The sequence below is a fragment of the Gymnoscopelus microlampas genome, assembly GCF_963454915.1.
Source record: "Gymnoscopelus microlampas genome assembly, chromosome: 5".
Lineage (NCBI taxonomy): Eukaryota > Metazoa > Chordata > Actinopteri > Myctophiformes > Myctophidae > Gymnoscopelus > Gymnoscopelus microlampas.
In genome coordinates, this window is record NC_139942.1 from 17714768 (window position 1) to 17739640 (window position 24873).

Genomic DNA, 24873 nt, shown 5'->3' on the forward strand with positions numbered 1-24873 from the left:
GGAAGCGACGGGCAACACATGCAGGGCTGGGCGATTAACCGGAAACATACCGTTGCTTTCGGGTAGAAACTCACTCATCTCCATAATTTTGCTTTTTGTGTTGCTTCCTAAATGAACGCCCTACACACAGAAGCATCAAAAGTTGCTATTTTTTTATCTTAATCCTGAAAATGTACAGTTTTGGTCATTTGAGATATCCACCTACCACAATAACTACATGATCGCCTAAACCGCAATTATTTGTGATAATGGTAATTATTTAGCATAATCGTGATAATCAAGTCGTTTCCATGTCTAAAAATGTTCATACATTTTCCCCGAAAAATAGTGGAAATAGCAGATCTACAAGCTCACAACACAGTGTGAGCTTGTAGATCGGCTATTTCCAGTATAAAATTATTACATGTAATTTCTTTAAATATTTAAGTTATTTGTCATATCTGCCCAGTGCAATTAAATCATTAATCGCAATTATTTGTATGACAATGAATCACCAAGTAAAACGTCATGATGGTGACGGCCCTAATCAAAAGCCACATTTGAAACCAATAACAGACTTAATCTTTCTGATTCATTAATCGAATCATCGAGAAGCAGACTAGCTTATTTATAATGTTTTTAAATTCGTGATATATCAATGAAGCGACATGAAAAAATTCTAATGGATTTTTAATGACCGATTTAAATCGATTAACCACCTAACACCTGTATAATAATTCATCGTGCAATGGCCATCGCAACACGTTGTGAGCTTGGAGATCGGATGTTTTCACAATAAATAAAATAAGTTCATTACACGTAATCGAGGCAAAAGTTTAACCCATTTAGACCTGAGATCATTTTTTTGGAAAAAATATGTTGTGTATATATATATATATATATATATATATATATATATATATATATATATATGCACAAATGTTCTAGATTTTCCAAAAAAATAGCAGATCTACAAGCCACTGCAGTATCTGACACTCCTAAACCAACGGAGGGTGAATCCGTGTTCCAATCCACTGATGCTCCTCTTGACGATGGCCCAGTGAAACTTGAGGCTTTCTCTCTGATGATTTCAGACCAGGTGTTTTTTTTTACTAAACACTCGGTGCCACGCTATGAGCTTGTATATCTGCTATTTTTGAATAGCCAAAGAAATCTAAAATGACAGATGCGTTCCGGGTCTAAATGGGTTAAAAATAATCATGATATGGTCGCCCGGCACTACTGACCAGTGTGACACGAGAGAGAGAGAGAGCTGAGGAGCACGGAGCTCATCATCTGTGAAGGAAGCAGAAACTCATGGCATCCTTTATGACACAGATGAAGGGTTCCGTTCTCCCTGCTACTACAGACGAGGAGTTCTTACTTGCTTTGCTAGACTTTGACTTGACTTTGACTCGACTTGAGAGAACGCCAATGTAACCAAATTTGTACTCTCTCAGAGCTGTTAAGAAAAATTCCACCCAGTGTGAAGAGAGTGGTGCCTTTGAATTAGTGTAACTGGTTGCATCCTTGTGTTGCAATCAGCTGCAGCTGTTGAGGCCGTGCTCAAACATACGGACAGACACACACACACGCGGTCAAATGTAGGAGTGGTTGGCACCACTCAAAAACGCGCTCGCACACCTAGATTAAAAAGGCTTGAAGCAGGTGCGTGGGCAAAATACACGTTAACATCAACAATAAAAGATATACCTGCGCACTGCCAAACCTGCTCGGTACAGAGCAAAAACGTAACTTTTCGCTCAGTGACGAGCTTGCTTCTTCAAATAACGTTTTGCTCCTGTACCGTGCGGGTTGGTCAGTATATATTTTATTGGTGATACTTTCTCAGAGATAAATTAACATGGGGAGGATTTTACCATGTACTGTAGTACTACTGACACAACAACAGACCTCCTGGTAGTACTATTGACACACGTGGGTCAAATGGCATGATTATAAGAGGGCTGGTGATTGTTTCTTAGGGGTGTAAGGATGATTTCTGCTCAGTTGACAAAACGCCAGCACTGGCTGCGATATTGATCCGCCTTTTTTTATCAGTTCATAGCATGTATTGTATATGGTATTGTTTTGTAGTGGGTACAATGTGGTTCGCGATGAGAAAAAAAAAGAGCTGGCTGCGTTTATATAGGGGACCGGGGTCCCTGGCGAAGTTCTCGTCCTTAATGCTTTATGAGTGTAGATGTTGTTGCACTTGAAGAAGAAAAGAAAAACGAAAAAAAAATTGAATTGCCTGGAGTTTGTACATATCGAGAAGGCCAACGATGTTCAAAATGCACCGGACTGACTCCTCTTGTTCCTACATGAAATACCATTCATTCAGTTCACCATCTCACCCCTCTCAGGTCCATGGAGCGGGCGGCAGATGATATTTTAAAATCCTTGTAGCATTTAGGGGGGGGGGGGGGGGGGGGGGGCGTTTTCGTCCCTGGCCGGCGCCCAGCATCCTCGCTTCGCGGCGTGCTGGAAGATTGAGCGGCTCGTAGTCGCACGTGCCAGTGGATGAATCATGATCTACATCTTTAGTGTGTGGCAAAAAGCTGCGTGACCCCCTCTTACCCTCCACACTCACTGCCCCCCGTTACCTCAGTCCGCAACACGGCCCACGTTTGTCATCCCGGCCGGTCCTCTAAAAGGCTCTTTCTCGGTAAACCCAGAACCTTTTCCATAACCTGAAACTTTACAGAACCCCGAGGAGTTCTGAGACGTTTTTTTTCTTTTCGTTTTTGTTTAAGTTTCCAGAGCCAGGGAGGTACTTCATAAAAAAATACTAATTTTAAAAAAAAAGCTAAAATAGCTGATCTACAAGCTCACAGTTCATCGTATCAAGCTTGTACAACAGGCATTTTTCGCGTTTGAAAAGTACAAGTTCTGAGCCCTGGCTTTTCGAGACCTCATGGTTGGAACCACCTCCTGAGCAGCAGGGCCCAAATCAGGTTCAAAAGAGAACCTCAACCTGAAACCCGAGCCGTACGTAGCGTATATTGGAAAACAAATCCCAGAACCCGCGAAATTACCTTTCACGGCACGGTGACTATTCGCTTAAGTTCATGTCGTCGAAAAAAAAGCACCGTTTAAGTCATCCTCCTTTTTCCCACCGGCGAGCCGCACGCCGCCGCCTCAGTTCATGGCGTGCTGGCGGATGGTGTGAAAGATCCAGTCCATCTTGGTGGTCCAGCCGCCGTGGTGGGCGTCGTTCATCTGCTTCATGAAGTAGTCCAGGGCCTCCTGCTCCGTCTTGTCCAGCGCCAGCGTCTTGCGGATGTAGGCGATGTCGTCGAACGACTGCAGCTCGGGCATGCCGGAGCCCAGCATCATGGAGAACAGGTTGATGAAGAGGTTGGCGTGCTGCCGGATGGCCAGGTACGCCTTGTAGCACATCTCCTGGAACCTGTGTGTGTGTGTGGGGGCAGTGGAGAGCCCGGGAGGAGAGATGACGGACGGACGGACGGACAGAAGGATGGAGGGAAAGAAGGGGGCGGGAGGAGGAGGAGTGGTGATGATTGAAGAAGAGAAGGGAAGTTTTTTTTTTTTTGTTATTTTATAATTAAATTTTCAAATAGCTTGTCTATATGCAGTTTTAAACTCATACGACAGTTCTACCAGTAGAGAGCGACAAATCGAGACATTGATCACCTCGTTGACTCGCTCGCCCCCTCCCAAACAGGCCGACGTCACATCCGGTCATAAACGGATGTGACGTTTTCGACAATTTCGGATCGGGTTAAAATACGATGTTATACACGACTACGATGACTGATCGTCACCCAGACCAAAGAGAGTAGCAGTAGACCCCTCCGTTCGTTTTGTATACCGTGTGAAAAAACGTGACTTTCCCTATTCTGGCCGAAAATGACCGCGGGAAAAAAATGAGAACCGGAAACGGAATCTGCGTCATGAAACCGGAACCCAGTGACTCTGAAGGAGTCAGGAAGTGAAAGTGATCATGAAAAATAAACAGAATAGCGCGACCATAGTAAAAAGTAAAAACTCGGGATTTCTCGTTCTGGCAGCGAGGGTACTCGGGGAAAACTCGGGGTATCTCGGGGCGTGGCACAGAGAGTTAAGACCTGAGGCAATTCTTAAAAATGTTTTTTTGATCTACAAGCTCATAGCGCGGCACTCGGTGCCGCGCTATGAGCTCGTATATCTGCTATTTTTGAATAGCCAAAGAAATCTAAAGTGACACAGATGCGTTCCAGGTCTTAATGGGTTAAATGTTTGTGTTTTTTCGAAAATGAAAGCCCTACTTGATCATACTACAGCGTCACACGAAAGCATCAAAAATAGCAGATCCACAAGCTCGAAACGCTGCGCGAAGCGACGCGTTTCGAGCTTGTGGATCTGCTATTTTTGCCATTTTTTGAATTTGTATGCTGAAAAGTAACAGTTTTGGACCCGTGAGGTTTCCACCCGACAAGAGACGATATCGATATTCTATAGATATCGTGATACGAGACTAGATATTGTCTAGCGTATTGGATACCGTAATAATGTGACATGGCACAAGTGTTGTCTTTTCCTGATTTTAAAGCCAGCGTTACAGCCGTTGTCGTTTTCTCATCTCACATGACTGTTATAGCTGTTCCATTATTTGTCTTTACCCACTTACATTATTATATTGTCACCTTGCTAAACTTCATTTTTTTAAGTTTTTCAGGAAAAATAAAAAACTGATCCAAAACAAAACTATATGATATTTCTTAATCATTTGACCCAAAATGTTTATAATAAATATGACTATTAAAATAAAAATAACACTGTCTGTCAGTTATGTAACTTAAGAGATTTAAATAGGTTTAAATAGAATTAAATCTGCCAAATTATTTACTGATTTAGGCTTTTTTTTTTGCCTATTTCGGCCTAAGTCACACTAAGGGGAGGGAACAACATGATCCTTTTCAATTAGGAGATAGGCGATTGTCATGACGTGAGGCCAGTGTCATGAGGAGCTGACTTAGGCAAAAATATAATTTTCCTCAAAAGAATTACTTAGGCCATTAGTTTAACAAGTTGATGATATAGCCATTATTGATGATTATTTATTAAAAAAATATCACTGTGCAAATATTTTGTGAATGCAAACCAATAGTCATCCTCACAATATCAATAATGAGGTATTTGGTTAAAAATAGTGTGATATTAGATTCCCAGGCCTCACCACAAGGGTCAAACTTTTTTTTTGGTACCTTTAGTTGTGATTTTGATGCATTACAAAGCGTGACAGATAAAAACCGACGCCCAACGTTACCTCTCAAACTCCCTCGTTTTAGTGCACTCCTGTGTTCCTTTGCTGATGACGATCAGGAAGTCCTGTGTCAACACGAAGGGCACGCGCTCCCTCTTGTACCCAAACTTCTTCTTTTTGTGATCGAGGAAATGGCCAAAGTCTATGTGAAACAGCTGTGAAATGTGGCACAAAAAAAAGAGAAGAAAGAATGATGCAACAAGGAACAACAACATTTTATCCACTAGATGTCACACTTCTATAACAGCTCTGTTGCATTAAGGTTCGCCATTTCCCCTTGACCTCTGTTAACCCATTGAGACCTGGAACTGTGTCATTTTTAGATTTGAGCTAAAAAGCCCTATTTTACACTTTGGGCTATTCAAAAATAGCAGATATACAAGCGAGTGCCGCGCTACGAGCTTGTAGATCTGCTATTTTTGAAAAATCGTGAAAATGTGTGCAAATCTTTGAATATATATATATTTTTAAAGCGGACATTTTTAACTCAAATCTTTGTTTCTGAAATTTTGTTTCAAAATATTTTGATGGAGGTCCGCGGCCAAATACATATAATTTTGGGGGTCCTTGACATGAAAAAGATTGAGCACCACTGATATAGAAACATACGTTTTTCATTATACTGTTGAGATTTAGGAGACATGTAGAATCGGCTTCAGGTCTCAATGGGTTAAGGGGCCTTGTCCACAAAAAGCATCTTTTGAGCTGATAGCGGCTGTCTGCCATGCATTTCTATAGATTGGCTATTTCCAATATTAACGCTTTTTTAAGTGTTAAGTTATTTCATAATTATGTCAGTATTTTTTTTTGTATATTTGGGTTATTTGTCATGTCTGCACCGGCCCAACTTCAAAGCCGAAAACGCAATTTGTATTCATATGTTCCAGTGTTCAAACGACAAAAACACGAATAAATCGTTAATCGCAATCATTAGTTTGACACTTAATCGTCGTGGTAAAATGTCATAATCGCGCCAGCCCTACCAAGCATCACGTTTCAGCACTCTGGGCATCCAGCATTTTTTCGGGAGGTGAGCACCCTGAGTGCTTCAACCAGACTTTCGGGAAAGCTCGTCTTTGTGATCCATGGTCATGTTGCTTTTCCCTCATTTGATCCTCCTGTCTGTGTCTGACAACCCGGTCATTTACGTCCCGACAATGAATCGTGACCACCAGGCCATCAGAAGTCCATGTTTACCGTTGTTTCAGACAGGGGCTATTAGTGCTAATAAACACAGACGACACAACACTCCCGAGCACAGCAAAAGGTTGATAGGTTCGGGTATCAATAAATGATCCGTGAGAGAGACATGATATCCAAAGCGCTTACTCCTCCGCTCGCGGAATACTTTGTGTGGACACGGCCCCTTAGGCAGCAATCATGTCACACATGGATTAAAAGCTAAATAAAATCTCACGACTGAAAAAATAGGCTCTATGCACAGCAGCCATATTGGAAAGAAATTGGGCCTCTTCTTACTCCCTTCACAGGTGTTACCAATGATACTAATTAAGGCTCTGTCCCATTCTGGTCAAACAGAGTCTGTGCTGATATTGTGCATGTTGGCTCACTGGAAACACTTGAGGGGGGTTTCCAAATGGCCCGTTGCGGGCGTGTAACTCTGAGAGTGTACAAATGGAACCAAATGGACCCGTAAGGGTCCATTTGGTTGCATTTGTACACTCTCAGAGTTATGGGGTTCCTAGGAATTAAAAGGTTTGAGAACCACTGTGCTACATGAAATGGAACAGAGCCTTCATTAGTATCATTGGTAACACCTGTGAAGGAAGTAAGGAAGAGGTCCAATATGGTTGCTGTGAATAGAGCCCATTGCGTGTGGCCAAGTCCTATTACGCAATTTGTGAAACGGTGTGAATGGAGCCCCGCACCCTAGCGCCGTTTCCTAAACTATTGACACAAAATGTAACATTATATGATGTTGTAATATTGTTCTTGCTGTTCTGCATACTGACAACCAGGTGAAGAAATCACAGAATGAGGATTTAACCGTTGCTTTTATGACAAATCCGAGACCATTAGGATTTTATGGACAATGATTCTAAACGTATTGCTAGTTTAACCACTTCAAATGCTCTAATCTTTAAAAAAGAAAATAACTGAATAGCGGCTATTCAGTTATTGTAGATAGGCTATTTTCGCTGCGCAACATGCTTTCATAGAAGACATGCTGGCTTCTGTGGAATCCAAATGACTAAAATCAGTGGCGACCGAGAACTTTAACCCATTAAGACCTGAAGCCGATTCTACATATGTCTTCTAAATCCCAACAGTTTTCTGAAAAAAAGTTTCTATGATCAGTGGTGCTCAAACTTTTTCATGTCAAGGACCCCCGAAATTGTATGTATTTGGCCGCAGACCCCCATCTCAAAATGTTTTGTTCCAGGGACCACCAGAAGCAAAGAATAGAGTTAAAAATGTTCGCTTTAAACAATATATATATTCAAAGTAGGGCTGGGACTCGATTAAAAAAAAGAATCTAATTAATTAGAGGCTTTATAATTAATTAATCATATTTTAATCGCACATCAATATTTGACATGAGAACAGTGCAAAGCAATTTTGGTATACGTCTTTAAGTACATGTACTCAAAAACTGTACTTAAGTACAATTTTAGGGTATTTGCACTTGACTCTTGAGTATTTCCAATTTCTAATACTTTTACTTCTACTCCAGTAACTCCACAATATTTCAGAGGCAAATATTTTACTTTTACTCCACTACAATTATTTGAAAACTTTAGTTACAAGTTACTTTGTAGATTTCGTTTATTATTATAAAACATACAGCAACCATGTGAAAATAGCAGATCTACAAGCCCAAGGCATTGTGAGCTTGTAGATCTGCTATTTTCCACCACTGGAGGCTGGTAGAGTGTGTTGTTGTTACTGTTGTTTTATAGTAGTTTAATTAATTATTAATATGAATAATGTGACCCGCACCGCATTGTGCACCCCCCCCAGCGCAGACCTGGAACGCATCTGTATCACTTTAGATTTCTGTGGCTATTAAAAAATAGCAGATCTACAAGCTCATAGCGCGGCACCGAGTGCCGCGCTATGAGCTTGTAGATCTGCTATTTTTGAAAAATCTTGAAAAAAAATGTTTTTGATTTTGTTCAAAAAACTGTTAGGATTTAGATTTTCTTTAAGAATGGCCTCAGGTCTTAATGGGTTAATGGATTCAATCCATGCATGTTGTCTGCAAATTTGCAAGACGACATAACTGTACTCAACACTGGGAAAATGTAAAAACAACGACGTTAAACATTACCTGTCCGTCGTCTTTCACCATGATGTTGCTGTTGTGCCGGTCTCCTATGCCCAAGATAAAGGTGGCTACACAGTAGCCTGCGCAGGACCTCGTAAACAGATCTATGGCTTGGTCGTACCTGGGAAACATCAGAGAATACAGTACGTCACTCACAACAAAGTGGTGTAAAGTAACCAAGTATATTTACTCAAGTACTGTACTTTTAAGTACAATTTCTAGGAAACCCTTTGGAGAAATGCATGCAGCTACACAGGAGGTATAAGCAACCAGTCCCTCGTTTTAATAGCCTACTACAAGCTAAACATAATCATATGGCTACATGTGAATGATTTATGAGGCTTGCCCTCTTAGTATTTAAAGTGTGTGGTTTCAGCTCCCTGGATGAAAATAATGCTCAAGTGGACACTCGTGTCGTGTGGATTTAATACTGCATTACGGTGTAGTGCCACACATTTAACAACGTCTGTAGTTAGAACACTATGCTGAGTCCCTAAGTTAAAATTATTTGCAATACAATAACGTTTATCTGGTGTAATTATGTCACAAATGTCAGACTAATACACTAGTTGAAAGTCCACTGGTTCTCAACGTGGGGTCCGGAATCCTTGAGGGGTTTCCGGGGTTCCCCAGTACAACGAGGAACAGTTTAAACACCCCCCGTTGCATTTTTCGGCTATTCGAAAATAGCCCATCTACACGTTGTGAGCTTGTAGATCTGCTAAAAAAAAATCTAAAATCTCAAAAGCCAACAATTTTCCAACAATTGTTTTAAGAACAATTTGTGAAAACAGGCCTTTTACATGTGTCTACATTGTGCTATTGCTACCACTGACCAGTGCAAATGTTGCCCGGTCTCCTACCTATTGCCAGACTGAAGCCGATTCTACAAATGTCTTCTAAATCCCAACTTTATTCTGAAAAAAACGTATGTTTCTATATCAGTGGTTCTCAAACTTTGTCATGGCAACGACCCCCAAAATGATATGTATTGCGCCGTATTATATGTATTGAATATATATTCAAACTAAGATTTGCACACATTTTCACTGTTTTTCAAAAATAGCAGATCTACAAGCTCATAGCGCGGCACTCGGTGCCGCGCTATGAGCTTGTAGATCTGCTATTTTTGAATAGCCAAAAGTGTAAAATAATGTTTTTTTAGCTCAAATCAAAAAGTGACACAGATGCGTTCCAGGTCTTAATGGGTTGAAGTATCTGCAATGCTGATGTGGATACTGCTGAAGGCTTCTACATATTTTTTCTAATTATTCTTATTCTAGTTTTATCTTCGTTTTTTTGTTGTTGTAGCACAGTACTTTGTGTGGACCACGCAAACACAGCATTTACCCTTCTTTGTCTGAGCAGCGACAAAACTAGAACCTTCTTGTTCTTCTTTTGCTATTATTTACTCACATCTCTCCCCGGTTCTTGTCCTTCAGCCACTGGTGCAGCGTGTGGCTGTTGAACTGCAGCGCCCCCTTCAGGCCGCCCTTGCACTGGATCTGCATGATGGTGTGGGAGTTCCGCACCACCTCGATCAGACCCACGCAGTCCCCGATGGACATGCAGCCGTACGGAAGCATCCTGGAGGGGTGTGTGTGTGTGTGTGTGTGTGTGTGTGGGGGGGGAGGACAGGAAAAGAAAAAAAATAAGTCATTAGAAAGGGTTGGGGGTGGTATGGGCAGTGTTGCCAGATTCTGTGGGAGAAACAAGCAACCAGGTCGAGGAAAACCAGCTCAAAAGAAGCCACTATGGGCCACATGAGCACTTTTAAAGGAGGAGTTCACCCAAAAAATGACTTATTTTCTATCAATTGCACACCCTATGAAGCCTTGAATCCATGGATTCTTTTTGTTATTTGTGGCATTCCTAAGCTAATAATTTGATTCCCGTCTCCTACCAGCTAATGTATCCGGTAGGAGACACAAAGTAGATTTATGTCTCCTACCGGAAATACACACGGTCATCAAATTATTGTCTTAGGAATGCCACAAAAACAAAAATAAATCCATGAAATCAAGGCTTCATGGGGTGTGTAATTGATAGAAAATAAGTAATTTTTTGGGTGAACTCCTCCTTTAACATATACATCAGCTATTTGAAAATAGCAGATCTACAAGCTCACAACGCGTCGCGATGCGACGCGTTGTGAGCTTGTAGATCGGCTATGTTCAAATAAAATCTTGCGGGGGGGAATTATAATAAGCAGACCTGGCAACCCTGGGTATGGGGTCCAAGTGTTTAACAGCGGAGGAGACGGCTCTGTGCGTTTCATAGGTTATACATTCGCACGGGAACCTAATTAGCCTGAGAATTACGTTAGATGTCTTTCCTTTTCTCTGTGAAGTCAAAGAGTGAGAGTGCTTTTTTTTCCACAAAGGGAATCTTTGGTAGGGTGTGTGTGTGTGTGTGTGTGTGTGTGTGTGTGTGTGTGTGTGTGTGTGTGTGTGTGTGTGTGTGTGTGTGTGTGTGTGTGTGTGTGTGTGTGTGTGTCTGTCTGTGTGTCTGTGTGTGTGTGTGTGTGTTAACTGTGCAGGAGTTGTTCTGTGATGGCACACACAGTAACACGACAATGAAATCTCCAAATTTAAACTTTATTTTTATGTTGTTAATGAATGCCGCGCTTCGTCATACACGAGTGTCGCGCGTACGTTGTGAAAATAGCCGATGTACAAGCTCACAACACATTGCATCATTCACGAGGCATTGTAGGCTTGTGGAGCTGCTATTTTTTGCAATTTTGAAACCATTTGTGAAGTGAAAGTGCTCAAGTCTGTCTGTGGGTTTTATGAACACTGAAACATTTAAAGTATTAACAAGAGCGTGTGACTAAATAATAACTACATTAGATTGATTGGAACACGGGTTCTTCTTTTGCATTTCCCGAAATCTAACAGTTTTGGACATGCAAGGTTTCCACTGGTGAGCACCAGTGTTGCCAGATTCTGCGAGAGAAACAAGCAACCAGGTCTAGGAAAACCAGCCCAAAAGAAGCGGCTATGGGCCAACATGAGCACTTTAACATGTACATCAGCTATTTGAAAATAGCCGATCTACAAGCTCACAACGCGTCGCGATGCGACGCGTTGTGAGCTTGTAGATCTGCTATTTTCAAATAAAATCTTGCGGGGGAAATTATAATAAGCAGATCTGGCAACCCTGATGAGCACCTTTGCTCTGTCCCTCCAGGCGTACGTACTCTGAGCGCGTGACCTACATAACACTCCACACACACACACACATACACACACACACACACCTCTCTCACTCTAGCAGCTACTCACTTCCTAGACTGCCCTAAGCGTGTCTGATATCTGGCATAGAGGGGGCGGGTTTAACATCTCCGGCAGAGAGAATGCGTGGAATCCCATTGGTTCACCGAACTGTCCGTCACCCCCGCCCCCGCTCCGCATAACATTTGGAGCGACGCCCACTGCACTCTGGTTGGTTGAGGATGACTCCCGCTTCCTATGCCCCGGAACATTGACTCGCTGGTCCAGGCTTTTATTTTTTTAGCAAAACTAAAAAATAAAAGCCTGGAGATGGAGGCTACTCACTTCCTGACTGGAGTATCTGAACCGGCAGAGTCCATGGACAACGTCATGTTTAACCCATTGAGACCTGAAGCCGATTCTACATGTCTCCTAAATCTCAACAGGTTTCTGAAAAACGTATGTTTCTATATCAGTGGTGCTCTATCTTTTTCATGTCAAGGACCCCCAAAATTATATGTTTTTGGCCGCGGACCCCCATCAAAATATGTTGTTCCAGGGACCCCCAGAAGCAAAGATTTGAGTTAAAAATGTTCGCTTTAAAAATATATATATTCAAAGATTTGCACACATTTTCACGAATTTCCTAAAATAGCAGATCTACAAGCTCATAGCGTGGCACTCGGTGCCGCGCTATGAGCTTGTAGATCTGCTATTTTTGAATAGCCCAAAGTGTAAAATAATGCTTTTTAGCTCAAATCTAAAAATAAGACAGTTCCAGGTCTCAATGGGTTAATGCACTGGTTCTCAAACTTTTTTGATGGCAAGGATCCCCAAAATGATAGATTATGTATTTGGACGCGGACCCCCCATCTAAAAATGTTTTGTGACAGGGAAGAAGAGAAGATTTGTGTAAAAAAAATATATCAAAATTATTCAAAACATTTTAAACAGTTTCTTTTTTAATTACATTAGTTTTTTTCCAAAATAGCAGATGCTTGTATATCTACTATTTTTGAATAGCCAACATATCAAATAAGGATAAAAGGATTAAAATGATTGTGATGCTGTATTAACTCATTTAGCTGGGGACCACCTAGAACCTCCTCAAGGACCCCTGGGGGGTCCCGACCACTTGTTTAATGCAGTGGTTTTTAAAGTGGGGTCCGGTGACCCCCTTGAACCGTTCCATGGGGTCCGCCCCCCCTCCCCCCAGCAAAGTTAGTTAATTTAGCATTAAAATCTGTTTTAACCACTTCAAACCTATCAGTTATTTGAAAATAGCAACAAAACAAAAAAAAATTCAGATGGGGGCCCACGGTTAAATATATATCAATTTGTGGGGGTCCTTGACATGAAAGTTTGAGAATGACTTACATAACACTCTTCACAAGTGTGTCTCTCTCTCTATGAGCCCCTCACGTCCTCCTGAGAGGAGGTATGTGGACTGCAGAGGACGATGGCCTTCATGTTTAATGAATAGCAGATTGCTTATTAAGCCATTTAGACCGGGGAGAGAATCTGTGGCATTTTTTTGATTTCTTTGGGCTATTCAAAAAAATAGCAGATCACGCGCTATGAGCTTGTAGATCTGCTATTTTTTTTGAAAAATCGTGGAAAAATGTGTGTAAATCTTTGAATATGTATTTTTTTTAAAGAGAACATTTTTTTACTCTGTTACAACTTCTGGGGGTCCCTGGAACAAACTATTTTGAGATGGGGGTCCACGGCCAGATACATTTAAAAAAATATACATATGATTTAAAAGACATTTTTGTAGAATCCCCAGAAGCAAAGATTCGAATTACAAATATTCGCTTTAAAAAAATTATATATTCAAAGATTTGCACACATTTTCACAATTTTTTTTTTTTTTGCAGATCTACAAGCTCATAGCGCTGCACTCGGTGCCGCGCTATGAGCTTGTAGATCTGCTATTTTTATATAGCCAAAAGAAATCTAAAAAAATGACTACGGACAAGTTCCCGGTCTTAATGGGTTAATGTGGCACCGGGGTTATGAGGTCCATCCACTATTCATGTCAGTGTGTGAGGAGAGGAGCAGCAGCAGGTACCTGAGATCAAGCCCCTGGTTCTGCCAGATGTTCTCCATGATCCTAATGATCTGCAGAGTCAGCATGTCCTGCCTCAGATCTGGAGGAGGAGGAGGAGGAGAGGGATGGAGAGAGACAGATGAAGAGAGTGAAGGGAGGGGGGGAGGGTAAGAGATAGAGAGAGAGGGGGTGGAAGGGAGAAAAAGAGAAGGAAAGAAAAAGAGAAGAGAGGGAGAGGGAGAGGGAGAGAGAGAGAGAGAGAGAGAGAGAGAGAGAGAGAGAGAGAGAGAGAGAGAGAGAGAGAGGGAGAGAGAGAGAGAGAGAGAGAGGTCACGTTCAGTTAAGTCTCAGATGATAAGCGGCTCTTTTGATCAGGTGTGTGATGCATTATAAACGTTATGGATTATGGAAGGAGCAGAGTCCCTGAGTAGCTGCGGTTTAGAATGCAGTGTGCCGATAACGGGTCTCCCGGTTGTGGAACCGTGTGCAAAAAAGTGCAGAAACCATATTTTAACTTTGTGTGTTTTTTTCGTCAATTAATGCCCCAATTAATGCCCCTACGATCCGGAAGCTCGGAACGTGGCGAGAAGCGACGCGTTTCGAGCATGTAGATCTGCTACTTTTGAATTTGAATCCTGAAAAGTAACAGTTTTTGACGTATGAGGTTTCCACCCGACAGAGAGTAAGATATACAGTATTAGAGTGCCGTGTCATGAGTTGCTGCAGGTTGGCAGCCGTTGCCGATTTCGTTCTAGCATGCCTTATGCGTAACGAAAAATTGCACTTAGCACTACAAATGAACACTATGTAGAAACAAAAACTCATATCTGTTAATGCTGGAGATGAGGTATGAGGCCAGACATAATAGTCAGGGGATATTAGCAGAAAGATTTCCAATGTTGGAATAAATTCCTTACCAAAAAAAATCTTCACCAATGTGTTTGTAACAGTGTCTAGTAACACATCTCACAAAGACTGAAATGCAGTTTCCCTAGGAGAATTTTTTGACAGCTCCAGAAAGTTGGGGTACCCACCATAACCTTATGTGGGGGGGAAAAAAACAAAATTTTATTCTGTTTTAAGTAGCATGTGAGGGGTCAAACTAGGGTGTTTTTATGATTCTGAATCCATTGCAAGCATTTGTTTTGCACCAAAACCCCTCCTTGGGCTAAAAACGGCCTAATCTCAATGGGCTTTTTACACACAAAAAGTATACCTGGAAAAGGGTGGCTATGGCCGTTTTTATCTCTTTGTGAGATGTGTTACTAGACACTTTTACAAACACATTGGTGAAGATTTTTTTTGGTAAGGAATTTATTCCAAGATGTTTTTAATATCCCCTGACTATAATGACAAGAGATGATTTGAACAGTTCACAAAATCTCTTGACGTTATGGTTCCATTGTTATTCGCCGATGAATATTAACCACTTTCATCCTGGCGTTCCTATTTCGGGGGAAGCAAAATGTTTTCTAAAATCCATACACCTTCTAAAACAGTGAAAGTAGCAGGTCCACAAGCTCACAAGTGTGTGCGAGACAAGAGAGTTCCTCACCATCTCCGTTTTTGAAGATGATCTCGTTGCTTTGAAAAAGAAGCTCGGACATCATGTCCGGGTTCTCCCAGTTGAGCCACAGTGGCCGCTTGGCCGATGACATCATCCTGCATTCCTCCAGTCTGAAAACACACACACCATGGAATGTGTGGTGAGGAGTTAAGGTCCTTACACACCGGGGCGATTTTTTCATGCGAATAATGCGTTTTTTTTTAAAACCTTATAAAGTCAATGGCTCCGTACATGGAGCGAAAAAGCGAAGCGAAAAAGCGTCTTTTAATTATTCGGGACGAGTCCGAAGTTTGCGCATATTCGCTATATTCGCCGGTGTGTAACCACCTTTAGGGCAGGAAAAAGGTCGGCGCGCAAACGAAACGGAAGTCGCTCAAGCAACTCCTTGAATGAAAACTGAAAGAGCCCGACAGGATCGATGATGGGATCTTAAATCGATAACAAAAATACAACTTGACCCATTTAAGTGAGGCCGATTCTACAAAATGTCTTCTAAATCCCAACAGTATTCTGAAAAAAACTATGTTTCTATATCAGTGGTGCTCAAACTTTTTCATGTCAAAGACCCTCAAAATGATATGCATTTGACCGCGGACCCCCATCTCAAATCTTTTTTCCCAGGGACCCCCAGAAGCAAAGATTTGAGTTAAAAATATTGTTTCAAAAAATATATGTATTCAAAGATATGCACACAGTTTCGTGATTTTTTGAAAATAGCAGATCTACAAGCTCATAGCGCGGCACTCGGTGCCGCGCTATGAGCTTGTAGATCTGCTATCCTCCGACCTACCCTAATTGGCGGCCAAACTCATGGAGGCTACACAAGTCTATGGAGGCAGTCTGCAAGCACACACATGGCCCAACTAACTCCACATTTTCCCCCAAAATTCCTCAATATTCTGCCTGTAACACCAGCTGCTTCCCATACCGTTACTGTACTTGCACGATGTACAATTAATATGAAACGCATTATGCCCCAATACTTATGCAAATCACTACGCCAGCTCGCAATTTACTTCCTGATGGTTCTTTTAACAGCCAATCATCATCATCTGCGACCAAAACTGAATACCATGGTTGCCACATCCGTGAAACGGGCTAGAAACAAGCGCTGCCGTGGTCTATGCAAACGAGCCCCAAGCAGACAGAGAGGGAGAGAGAGCGAGCGAGCGAGCGAGAGAGGGGGAGGGAGGGAGAGGGAGAGAGAGAAAGAAAGAAAGGGGGAGGGAGAGAGAGAGACAAGGAGAGAGATGTGTGTGCGTGCGCGTGTGTGTGTGTGGGGGGGAGAGAGACAAACGGACAGAGGGAGAGAAAAAGAGAGGGGGAGGGAGAGAGGGGGAGAGACAGTCACGGAGAGGGAGAGAGAGGGAGGAGGAGCTGTTGCCTTGCAGATGTCACACACACACACACACACGGAGTGAGAGAGACACGACATGCCGTACTCGAGGTGGACGCTATGTCAACTAGCCCACAACAAGCTGTGTGCGTGCACCTCACGACCAATGACGCTTTCACGTAGCTAAGTCTTCAAAAGAGAAAACGCCTCCAAAAGTACAGACGTGAGTGTGAAGAGACAAACCCTTGGCATGACAGCGTCTGTGTAGATGTTTACAAAGCAAACTGCAAAGTATGTCGCCGTATGTTTTCTGTGGCGCATGGTGGACTGGCTGACATCAGACAGCATGCCTCAGGAGAACAACATTCCAAAAATATACAAACCCAAAGGACCCAAGCACAAGTGTCACAGTTCTTGAATGAAACATCTCCTGAGATCGATTTGGTATGGGATGGGATATTACATCTTATTCATCTGGTTGTGTTTTTAACAAGATGTCATTAGGCTATTTCTATTTACCTGCCCTGCCCTGGCAGCCTACATATTGGCTGATGTGGGCATAATCTAGGCTATTTCAGTAGACTCATATGGTTGATTATTTATTAATGTTGAGTTTTTAAAGTCTAATAAATAAACATGTATTTCATATATATTAATCAATATAATTAAATAGTGTGCCCATTTAAAGAACAACTCTTATGTTGTTATGCTCATCTGGAAAACGGAATTCTTCATAATGGATTATTATAACAGCTAACAAATACATAAATAGTATAATTCATAAATGAATAAATAAAACTTAAACATAAATAAATAAATAAATAGTGTTCAGACAATAATATAAAGATTTCTATGTATTTTAGGGGTTTGAGGGCCTGGCTTTTCTAATATAATTTCATTCATTTCTATGCATTTCAGGAGTTTGGGGGGCTGGCTCCCCCAAAATAATTAAATAACCTAACCCTAACACCGAAATAAAGTCACAAAAAACAAAATAAAAAAGTTTCAAAATCCGCCCACCATATGGGCCCCATGTCGGCAATGTCAGCGGGATCCACTTGGCCATGTGGGATATAAGTGTTTTCTATCTGGGCCTTAGGTGGCTCCCACCTAGGCAATTCTATGTGGGACCGAGGTGGGTCCTAACTGGGTTGCCCATGTGAGCTATATGTGGGTCCTACCTGGGACCTAGGTGGGGGAGGAGGAGGGGTGCAGGGCGGGTGCACAGATCGCTGTGTGGGCGCGGGCGCTATGTGGGCGCGGGCGATAGAGCTGAGGCCGCGCACAGCGAGGCCGAAGTTCTAGTTTTTTTAATAGCCCAAGGAACTCGAAAAATAACACACACAGATGCGTTCCCGGTCTAAAATGGGTGAAAGAAAGAAAGTGTGTGTGGCTTGTCGTACCGGAGGTTTCCCAGCTGGTGGGCAGGGTTCAGGGGGGAGGTGAAGCTCTGCAGTGCGTCCATGTAGTCGGGTCTTCTCATCTGTTCCACCAGGAACTTCATCTGGACCTGAAGAGAACCACACAGCACATCTCATCAGTTACTAGGGCTGTCAACTTTCCTCAGAAATTATATTCGAATATTGGTCTTAAAAATGTGCAGATATTCGAATATATTCGAATATTATTATTGTTATTATAAATATATATATATAATATATATTTATTTATTTTCAAATTTCTTTTTTTTTACATTTTTGTTTTGACCGAAACAGTACAAAAAACAATGTATCGAGTGCTCGGATCCAATAAAACATATCTTTTGTTTGTTTTTATAACTTCATACATGTTGTTTTTTGTATTGTCCCTGTCAAATAAACAAAAAATAAAAATAACTTTTTTTATTTTATTTTTTATATTCGAATGTAAATATTTTCCCAATATTCTAATAATATTCGAATATTCGTTTGACAGCCCTATCAGTTACTGGTCAACACTTCGCACACTGGTAGGATACATATGCAGTTGTTTTTTTGCCGAACTTTGCCTCATGTACATGACATTTATTTGAGCAGGGATTCGCCACAGAACGAGTACCGAGCACCGTGTTTACAATAAACGTGAAAACACACAGTTTTATTGACTTTAACCCTATTTAACACATCGGCCACTTGAAAATAGCTCACGATGCATTCTGAGCTCTCTTTATGTCATCCTCATGTTTGGCTACGGGTGGTGGTGTGTGTGTGTGTGTGTGTGTGTGTGTGTGTGTGTGTGTGTGTGTGTGTGTGTGTGTGTGTGTGTGTGTGTGTGTGTGTGTGTGTGTGTGTGTGTGTGTGTGTGTGTGTGTGTGTGTGTGTGTGTGTGTGTGTGTGTGTGTGTGTGTGTGTGTGTGTGTGTGTGTGTGTGTGTCACCTTGTGAGCCTCGTCCTTCTTCTCCTGCTTGAGCAGGTCGGTGAGGTTGATGAGTTTCTCCATGGCCTCCACCTGTCTGCTCAGGTGCTTCAGGTACATGCCACACGCCCGGCAGTACGACTCCAGCAGCAGGCCGAAGCGCTGGCTCACCGTCTTGTTGTGCATCTCTGACCTGGAGGGAGGGATGCAACACTTAATCAACAATAAAATAATCTATTTATATCTTCATTTTATTCAGTAGCATAAATAGCGGATATACACTCTCACAATGCGCCGCGATGTGACCGTTTCACCTATTTTAGCTCATTTTGTGCAACACCATGGTGTTTAACCCATTAAGACCTGAGGCGATTCTTTAAAAAAATCTAAATCCTAACAGTTTTTCGGAAAAAAATATAAAACAAATATTTTCACGATTTTTCAAAAATAGCAGATCTGCAAGCTCATAGCGCGGCACTCGGTGCCGCGCTATGAGCTTGTAGATCTGCTATTTTTGAGCCAAAGACATCTAAAGTGACACAGAAGCGTTCCAGGTATCAATGGGTTAAGTGGTTAATCAGACTAATCAAGTAACCAGGTTCAAGTTGTTTGGCTGATGTATAAAAAACAAGGAAAATATTCATTATTTGATTAATTGAAAAAGCAATCAATATCATAATTGTTTGAGTGCCAAAAACGACCCTGGCCTTTTTCATAATCATAAAAAAAGCACCAGGAGATATCATTTTTCGAAGATTTAGACTCCTATCCACTTCCTGTTTAACTTATTACTTTAACACATTGAGTGCCAGGGGTTTTTCAAAACAGGGTACCTCCAGTGCCTGGAATTTTAACAATTTTTGGACCTTTTTCAAGTAGTCACAAAACATTTTCAGTGATCACCGTCCTCACGGTGATACCCTCATTACACACATAGAGGTCTCGTACAATCCGGGGAAAAAGATTAAAAACATTCGGCTTTTGAAGTCATAACTCAACCAGGAGGTGGATTGGAGTCTAAATCTTCGTAAAATGATATCTCCTGGTGCTGTGACGGAAAAAAAAAAAAAAAAGAAATCTTTTTTTTTTCATATTTTTCCCCAAAAACGGCCATAACCGTTTTTGGCACACCATGTTAGGATTATGAAAAACTGTCCGGACCGTTTTTGGCACTCAATGTGTTAAAAGCCTGTATCTCGGCTCCTGTGTACTTTTTTTTTTACGATGTATTTTTGACTATTTTCAACTGGCTGCAACTATGGAACGGATTACCGAATGTTTTGTTTTTTTCCCCCGATTCTACAAGACCCCTGTCTGTGCAATGAGGGGATCACCGTGAGGACGGTGATCACGGAAAATATTGTGTGACTACCGTACTTGAAAAAGGTACAAAAATTGTTAAAAACGCTGGCACCGGCTGTACCCCGTTTTTAAAAAACCTCTGGCACTCAATGTGTTAAAACCCGGGAAAGCGTCGTTGTCATTTTAGATCGTCATCAAGCCGCGAGCTTGTACATCTGCTGTTTTTGAACATTTTTGAAAAATCTTGAAAGATCGAGAACTACTGATTTAGAAGGCATTTGTAAAATCGGCCTCAGGTCTCAATGGGTTAAAAAAAATAATCGAAAGGTGCAGGCCTAGAGGGAGGCACGGAGGAGAGAGCGTTTACGTCCTAACACAACCTACACACACACACACATGCACACACAGTGTTAAAAAACACTGAGGTCGGCGTTTTCCACAGAGCAATGACACTTCCAACGGGCTCAACCGGACCTGAAACCAGATTGTCAGATGACATTCACACACGTGCCGACCTTTTCAACGTGAACATAAACAACTCATTTGGCTGTCTACACACAGCTATGTGAACATTGCCTCACTTTAAATGCCAGAAGAAGAAGTGTCCTATCCGCTGGTTGGTCAAGGCCTTCTTCAGCAGAAAGCGCGCTAGTGGGTTATCCAGGTACTGCTCGTACTTCAGGACCTGGGAGCAGACAAGGAAAAAGGATGCAGTGTTCACATGCAACACACTGAAGCAAATGATGGAACATATCAGTTGTGTGACACGCTTCAAATGGCATTAGTGGTAGGGCTGCACAACACATATTGCAGTATTTCCCATTACTGTCTCCTAAATCTCAACAGTTTTCTGAAAAACGCATGTTTCTATATCAATGCTCAATCTTTTTCATGTTAAGGACCCCCAAAATGATATGTATTTGGCCGCGGACCCCCATCAAAACATTTTGTTCCAGGGACCCCCCAGAAGCAAAGATTTGAGTTAAAAATGTTCGCTTTAAAAATATATATATTCAAAGATTTGCACACATTTTCACGATTTTTCAAAAATAGCAGATCTACAAGCTCGTAGCGCAAAGTGTAAAATAATGCTTTTTTAGCTCAAATCTAAAAATGAGACAGTTCCAGGTATCAATGGATTAAGACAAGTTTTTGTTCTTCTTCTAAGTACTGTGTACACAATTATTAGTCAATTTGATTTTTGGAACTAAAATCTTTTATTGCACTTATTCGTTATCTCAATTCCTGGCGAATAGCCAACTTAAACTGCACTAGGTTCAAACCGTGGCAAATTATTAGACGATAAATCATGTACACTACTGTTGAGATATGCAATAATATATCACTGTCGGGTGGAAACCTCATATGTCCAAAACTCAAATTCAAATAAAAAAACGGCATAAGTAGCAGATCTACAAGCTCAAAAAGTTTACTGTTCCCACTTTTTCAAAAGCAACAGCCAAGAAAGCCTTTATGTTTAAAGCTCCTTCAGATTGGAATAAGCTACCGGCAAATATTCGTTCCATTTCATCTTTTTATCTGTTCAAAAATACGCTGTCTTCTTATTTTGAGAGTGTATGTACATGTCTATAACTAAATAATAACTATAACATTGTCATATAACCTCTATTAATCACTTTCAATATACTGAAATTCACGATATTGATCCACTGTCTGTGTTGACTTAATGTTCCATTTTTATGCTTTACATGTTCTGTTGTTTTATGTGTTTGTCCTGTCTGTCTGTCTGTCTGTCTGTCTGTCTGTCTGTCTGTCTGTCCTGTTCTGTTGTGTATCCTGTCATCTGTCTTGTTGTTTGCTTGTTTTGTCATATCTGATATTGTTTGTTGAATTGGTTGTTGTACTTGCTTTTTGTTGTTTAATGTTTTGTTTCCCCCTCTGTTTTGTTTTGTTTTGTTTTCTTTGTTTTGTTTTTGGAAAATGTCTATAAAGTGTATCATGTACCTAGGATCCCCTCTAAAACGAGATGCTACATCTCAAGGGGCTATTCCTAATAAAGAATTTCAATAATAAAAAAGTGCCGCTTCGCACTGTCTTTTCAGCTTGTAGATCTGCTACTTCCGATACTTTTGCGTGACGCTGTAGTATAGTCAAGTAGGGCGTTACTTTACGAAAAAACTCAAAAAGTTACCGATATGCTATATTGTGCATCTCTTATTAATGGACAAGCTTTGTATCATTAATATTTTGTTTATGTTTATGGTGTAACGGTGCAACCTGCTCCACACCTGAACCAGCTGAATGAGGTACTGCGAGAGTCTGTCGTCCGTCAGGTATTTGTCAAGGCACTTCACAGCAAACTCTCTGATCATGGGGTCGGGGAAGTTACAATCCAACAACTCCATGGCGAGCTCCGGCTTAATGGCAGGCCAGTCCTTCAGAAGGCAGTACATCTGGACACGAAACAAACGGAGTGGTTAGAATGAGCAGAGTTACTGTGATTGGATATCAACCCCATATACAGTACTGCATGTAACAGCAAATGTAGCAGAATATTGGTCGGACTCTACTTTAAAATCTATTAGAAAGTGTTTACTAATAAAGTGTTATTATCGAAGTGGCATCAATGTAATGTGAAGTAATGTCTAACACAGGGAGGGGGGTCTTCAACGTTTTTCAGGCCAAGGACCCCTTAGCTGAGAGAGAGATGAAGCAGGGACCCTCCCACCAGTGTTGCCAGAAACAAGCAACCAGGTCTAGGAAAACCAGTCCAAAAGAAGCGACTATGGGCCACATTTAACATATACATCAGCTATTTGAAAATAGCCGAACTACAAGCTCACAACGCGTCGCGTTGTGAGCTTGTAGATCGGCTGTTTTCAAATACAATCTTGCGGGGAAATTATAAGCAGATCTGGCAACCCTGCCCTCCACTACATATTGGTTTCATGTTAAATGTGTGTTTTCAGACATTTAACCACTTAAACCCTCAATACTTTGTAAACTTTGGCTCGTTACTTGGTCTGCTCTTTGTTTCCCTCTACACCAAACCTCTTTGACAAAACAAGCTGCGGGGCGTTGTGGGCTTGGAGATCTGCTATTTTCCGATAATGTCCCCCCCAGAATAGGGATGTGAGGGTTCAAGTGGTTAATGTAAAAACTAAAAATTAAGTCCCTATAATCACACAAAGATTTGGCAGACCCCCTGCAGTACCCCTGTTGAAGACCCCTGGTCTAACGTGTATGAATTTGTCGATGCAACGCCGTGCAAAGATCTAACTGTGTCAGAAACGTGAGAGCGTCCCACCTGTGCAACCTCATCTCTGGAGTTCCATTTCACTGCCAGGAGGATCTTGGGAAGAATCTCTGGTATATTGACACAGTAGTGTCTGAAATAAGACATGAAAAGGTTAAATAGTTGTCGGTAATAACAAACATCTACATTAAAGCCCGTTTCTGAAAGCTAAAACATACGTTTGGTGAGCCTATTACAGAGGAGCTGAGTGATAATGGCTTAAAAGTGTTAAAACACTGATATTCAATATGTTTTACTTCTGGCAATTCAACAATGTACCTCATTGTACCGTGGTTTATCTTTATTTACTGAAATCAGACTTCTGAATATTAACCCATTGAGACCTGAAGCCGATTCTACATGTCTCCTAAATCCCAACAGTTTTCTGAAAAACGTATGTTTCTATATCAGTGGTGCTCAATCTTTTTCATGTCAAGGACCCCAAAATTATATGTATTTGGCCGCCGACCCCAGTCAAAATATGTTGTTCCAGGGACCCCCCAGAAGCAAAGATTTGAGTTAAAAATGTTCGCTTTAAAAATATATATATATTCAAAGATTTGCACACATTTTCACGATTTTTCAAAAATAGCAGATCTGCAAGCTCATAGCGCGGCACTCGGTGCCGCGCTATGAGCTTGTATATCTGCTATTTTTGAATAGCCCAAAGTGTAAAATAATGCTTTTTAGCTCAAATCTAAAAATGACACAGTTTCAGGTCTTAATGGGTTAACACAAGTTAAACGGTTGAAGCAACGGATAGCAAGGAAATCATTTCAAAAAATTGTTTAACAATAAATGTTTCAAAGACGCAATGAAAATCAGAATAGCTTCAATATGTATATTGACATTTGAATGCATAAATTAAAGTAGATTAGTCATAGAGGAGAAATCGATCGTATTGCTTAACGTTCAACAAGCAGGCACTCTCACACCGTACCTGTGTCTCCATAGGAAGTCTTTCTCCTGCTCTGTGATTTCAGACAGAGGGTCTCTGTTACATATCAGACGGAGCTGTTCATTGTCACTGTCCGTCAGTGGGTTGTCACGCGCTAATCTGTTACTCTGGAAAAGACCACAAAACACCACGGTGAGGCACAAACACAAACAAATGAATCATCTTTGCCGATATACAATAATTAGATCAGAGTTTCATATGGGTTGCTGTTTAGATGAACATGTTTAGGTGCTAGGTTTGATGTTTACCTGGTATCCTAGTTACTTTGCAGCACTTCCTGTAAGTACTTAACTTGTTTTCTTTGCACTGTTTACT

At 41.3% G+C, this 24873-nt stretch overlaps 1 protein-coding gene across 1 annotated transcript in view; it reads right to left on the reverse strand.

Annotated features, from left to right (window-relative positions):
* Positions 1 to 971: 971 nt before the first annotated feature.
* Positions 972 to 24873, reverse strand: part of LOC311045577 (phosphatidylinositol 4,5-bisphosphate 3-kinase catalytic subunit alpha isoform) — a 45424-nt gene continuing 21522 nt past the window's right edge. The window contains exons 10-21 of the mRNA XM_084057512.1: positions 24541 to 24665; positions 23613 to 23694; positions 22594 to 22758; positions 20926 to 21029; positions 19064 to 19235; positions 18112 to 18218; positions 15361 to 15482; positions 13827 to 13905; positions 9954 to 10124; positions 8541 to 8658; positions 5252 to 5403; positions 972 to 3391 (exon numbers count right to left, since the gene is read on the reverse strand). Coding sequence (XP_083913638.1) covers positions 3121 to 3391; positions 5252 to 5403; positions 8541 to 8658; positions 9954 to 10124; positions 13827 to 13905; positions 15361 to 15482; positions 18112 to 18218; positions 19064 to 19235; positions 20926 to 21029; positions 22594 to 22758; positions 23613 to 23694; positions 24541 to 24665 — 1668 coding nt within the window. The 3' untranslated portion in view covers positions 972 to 3120. The remainder of the gene's footprint in view (positions 3392 to 5251; positions 5404 to 8540; positions 8659 to 9953; positions 10125 to 13826; positions 13906 to 15360; positions 15483 to 18111; positions 18219 to 19063; positions 19236 to 20925; positions 21030 to 22593; positions 22759 to 23612; positions 23695 to 24540; positions 24666 to 24873) is intronic.